This window comes from Protobothrops mucrosquamatus, unplaced genomic scaffold, assembly GCF_001527695.2.
Source record: "Protobothrops mucrosquamatus isolate PMUCROS unplaced genomic scaffold, P.Mucros_1.0 scaffold6, whole genome shotgun sequence".
In the NCBI taxonomy this organism is placed as follows: domain Eukaryota; kingdom Metazoa; phylum Chordata; class Lepidosauria; order Squamata; family Viperidae; genus Protobothrops; species Protobothrops mucrosquamatus.
The window spans coordinates 4,665,003-4,668,239 of record NW_015386393.1 but is presented as its reverse complement, the minus strand read 5'-3'; the positions used below and the strand labels follow the sequence as shown (position 1 = coordinate 4,668,239).

General features: G+C 41.3%; 1 protein-coding gene across 2 annotated transcripts in view; it reads left to right on the top strand.

Annotated features, from left to right (window-relative positions):
- The first annotated feature begins 641 nt into the window (after window positions 1-641).
- DOHH (deoxyhypusine hydroxylase) overlaps window positions 642-3,237 on the top strand; it is a 10,655-nt gene continuing 8,059 nt past the window's right edge. The window contains exons 1-2 of one of the 2 annotated variants that reach the window (XM_015810016.1): window positions 642-666; window positions 1,892-2,224. In XM_015810016.1, the coding sequence (XP_015665502.1) occupies window positions 1,951-2,224 (274 nt within the window). In that variant the 5' untranslated portion in view covers window positions 642-666; window positions 1,892-1,950. Of the gene's footprint in view, window positions 667-1,296; window positions 1,315-1,891; window positions 2,225-3,237 lie in introns of those variants that run through there. The other variant, XM_015810017.1, reaches the window with a different exon arrangement.

The window sequence follows — 3,237 nt, the reverse complement described above, 5'->3', positions numbered from 1 at the left end:
ATTTGCTCCCTTTTGTGGAGGCGTACACTCCTAGCAACCATATAAATCAGGGCTATCCGATCTTGGCAAACTTAAGACTTATGGACATCAACTCCCAGAATTCCCTAGCATGGTCAAGTCAACCCCACTATCCCAAAACTGTGTGTGAGTTTGTAACTTTAAGTCTATCGTCCTTCGATCAGCCTATGAACTGTAGAGCAGGGCTAGTCAACCTTGGCTCTTTTATGACTCGTGGACTTCAACTCCCAGAATTCCTGAGCCAGCTGTGCTGGCTCAGGAATTCTGGGAGTTGAAGTCCACGAGTCATAAAAGAGCCAAGGTTGACTACCCCTGTGGTAGAGGAATCATCATTTTTTTTCCTTTTTGGAGGCCAATGCGCATGCTGCTCTATTTGCTCTACTCACATCGGACTCGTTGATTTCGGGGAGGGGGAGGGAAAAATAGAATACTGTATTTCATTTGAAGTAGCTGCTTTTGAAATAAAAAATAAAAAATCCTTTTTTCCTCCGGGATATTTAACAAGAAATTGATTATATACAGGACGGAGGAAAGGAGCAGCTTTTCTTCGCGTCTCCTCTTCCTGTTTGCGTTTGGTTCCGTCCGTTCCTTAGCCCGCCCTCAGAGGTGAGTGCACATGCGCTGCTGAAGGACGCGTGTGAGGGTTCGGTGAGTGGGGTAAAGGGGAAACCTTGCGGTTCCGTGTTGCTATGGAAATAGAACGGGAGGGGGCAGGTGAGCCTCTTTTATTGAGGGACTAATGGAAGAACCGAATATTACCTGTTCTTGAATCTTCTTTCTACAATTTATCCAACTTCAGCTTTCTCAGTTTTTCCCTGCCCTTCTACCCAATTTTACACTGCATTTGGTTGACCAGACCATCTCGCAATTCTTTCCTGCAGCTCACTCCTATTTGTATTCAGCCTACATTCATTTAGTGCAGGGGTCTTCAAACTTGGCCCTTTTATGACTTGTGGACTTCAACTCCCAGAATTCCTCAGCCAGACACGCTGGCTGAGGAATTCTGGGAGTTGAAGTCCACAAGTCATAAAAGGGGCAAGTTTGAAGACCCCTGATTTAGTGCCTATTTAATTGGATTTTACTACATCCGGCTCTTATATTGTTTCATCTGGCCTACTCAGTTCTCAGGTTCATATACCAAATTGGCCACAAGCACATTTTTAACAGCTTTTGGTTTTCTTCCAATATTCATTCCCTGGAACCATCCACATGCTACCCACGACTTTCCTATCAGCATTCACGAGTCTTAAAAGGTCTCCATCCATTTCCCCCGTCTTTGGTGAATGTTCTAGCAAGGTACACAAATTCATCTGTTTCCTCTTGTTTTTCACCATTTATTTACGACATGCAATTGTTCACTCCATTTTTCTCAAATACAGTCATTCTGGCATTGAGTAAATGATTCTCTTTATTGTATCATACAGTCTGACATTGGCTGCAAATTTGGGGGGTTCTCTACTACAACATGGCACTACTGAGAAGTTGGAGGGCAAATTTCTTAGTTCCAAGAAAAAAGAATAAGCGGCATGTATGAATATGCATGTAATATCTGTATTTTTAATTTGTTATTGGGAGAAGATAAGAAAGATTGACAGATAGCATGAGGAAAATGGGTTTGTGCTAATTTGCGTGTATTTTTCTATATTTAGTATCTGTATACAGTTATTGTTCCAGATTGATCATGTACATATGCACGTTGCCCTAATATGTAGTGGATTTCTTATGTTACTAATTTACTTTATTGAGTGGTATATGATTTTTTTTAAAAAAAATGGCAATGCTGTTATTTTCCATTCTAAAATACATGCAAGATCAATTTTGCTTCCAAGATGACATTTGTTCAGACATTTTCATTTTTTCCCCCTCTGTGTAGGTTCTCCAGATTTTTAAAGTCAGCCCCTCTGTTTCTTCAGACCAGCAAAGCATTAAATAATGTTGACAGAGAAAGAAGTTGAGTTGATTGGCCAGATTCTGGTGAACCCCAAACAACCCTTGAAGGCACGCTTCCGTTCACTTTTCACCTTACGTAATTTGGGGGGTCCAGCTGCCATTGAGTGGATCAGTCGAGCCTTTGAAGATGACTCTGCTCTCCTGAAGCATGAGCTGGCATACTGCCTTGGCCAGATGCAGGATGAGAGGGCCATTCCAGTCCTCATTGATGTGCTCCAGAACACACGCCAGGAACCCATGGTGCGACATGAAGCAGGTGAGAACCGGTGAACTATTTGCTGGCTAGATTAAAGTTGATTATGTGACTTGATCTTCAGGATGGCACCTGGTTAGGAAGGCTGATCTGCATGAAGCCAGTGAAGGAAATCCCCTGCAAATTTGGGTTTCTTCTCATCATTTGGTCCCAAAGCCCGGATCACTTCAGAACAAACGTAACTAACAAATAAAATCTTATAAAAGCAATTGTTTGTCAAGAACAATGAGACATTTCAGACAGTTCTAAGACCCTCCTAACAAATTATGACTGAATCTTGAGTTATCTTCACTGGCTTATTTTTTGTCCTTGTCTTGTCCCTGATGACGATTTCAGTTTTCAAAAGTGAAAATAGTTAAAACCATCAGCAGCAGTGTTTCTCAACCTTGGCAACTTTTAAGTGTTGAAAAACATTGCCCTGGAGCAGGGGTCTCCAATCATGGCAATTTTAAGACTTGTAAACTTTAGCCCAAGGCTGGCTGAGGAATTCTGGGAGTTGAAGTCCACAAGACTTAATGTTGCCAAGGTTGGAAACCCCTGGCCTAGAGCATTGATATTTGCTCCCTTTCATAGTGATCTACTGGCAGCTAAGGTCAATTTTAAGGGCCTTGCAGTTAAAACTATCTCTAGGGAGCATCCGATCGTGGTTCAATCTCAAATAGAGCATGGCATGTCCCAATGTTACCCAGTTTTCTGTGGGAACTCAAAATACAACCATTTGAATCGTTACATTGCCTTAAGCTCAAAATACTTTTAAATACCTGTTGTTTTGACTAGTATTTTTAGTATTGATGGGCAAAGTTTTTTTTTTATTATTAATTTTTTTATTATTTTCAAATATAATAAAATATAAACATGAATTTGATGGATATAAATACAAAACATCAGTACACAAAAGAAAATATAGTTTGCGTATGATCCCCGCTGCCCCCTCTCCGCTTCCCCCTCTTTCACTTGCCAAACCTTCCTCCCCCTAAACTCTCAACCACTCCACCTTCCTCCTTTCCCTCCCTACT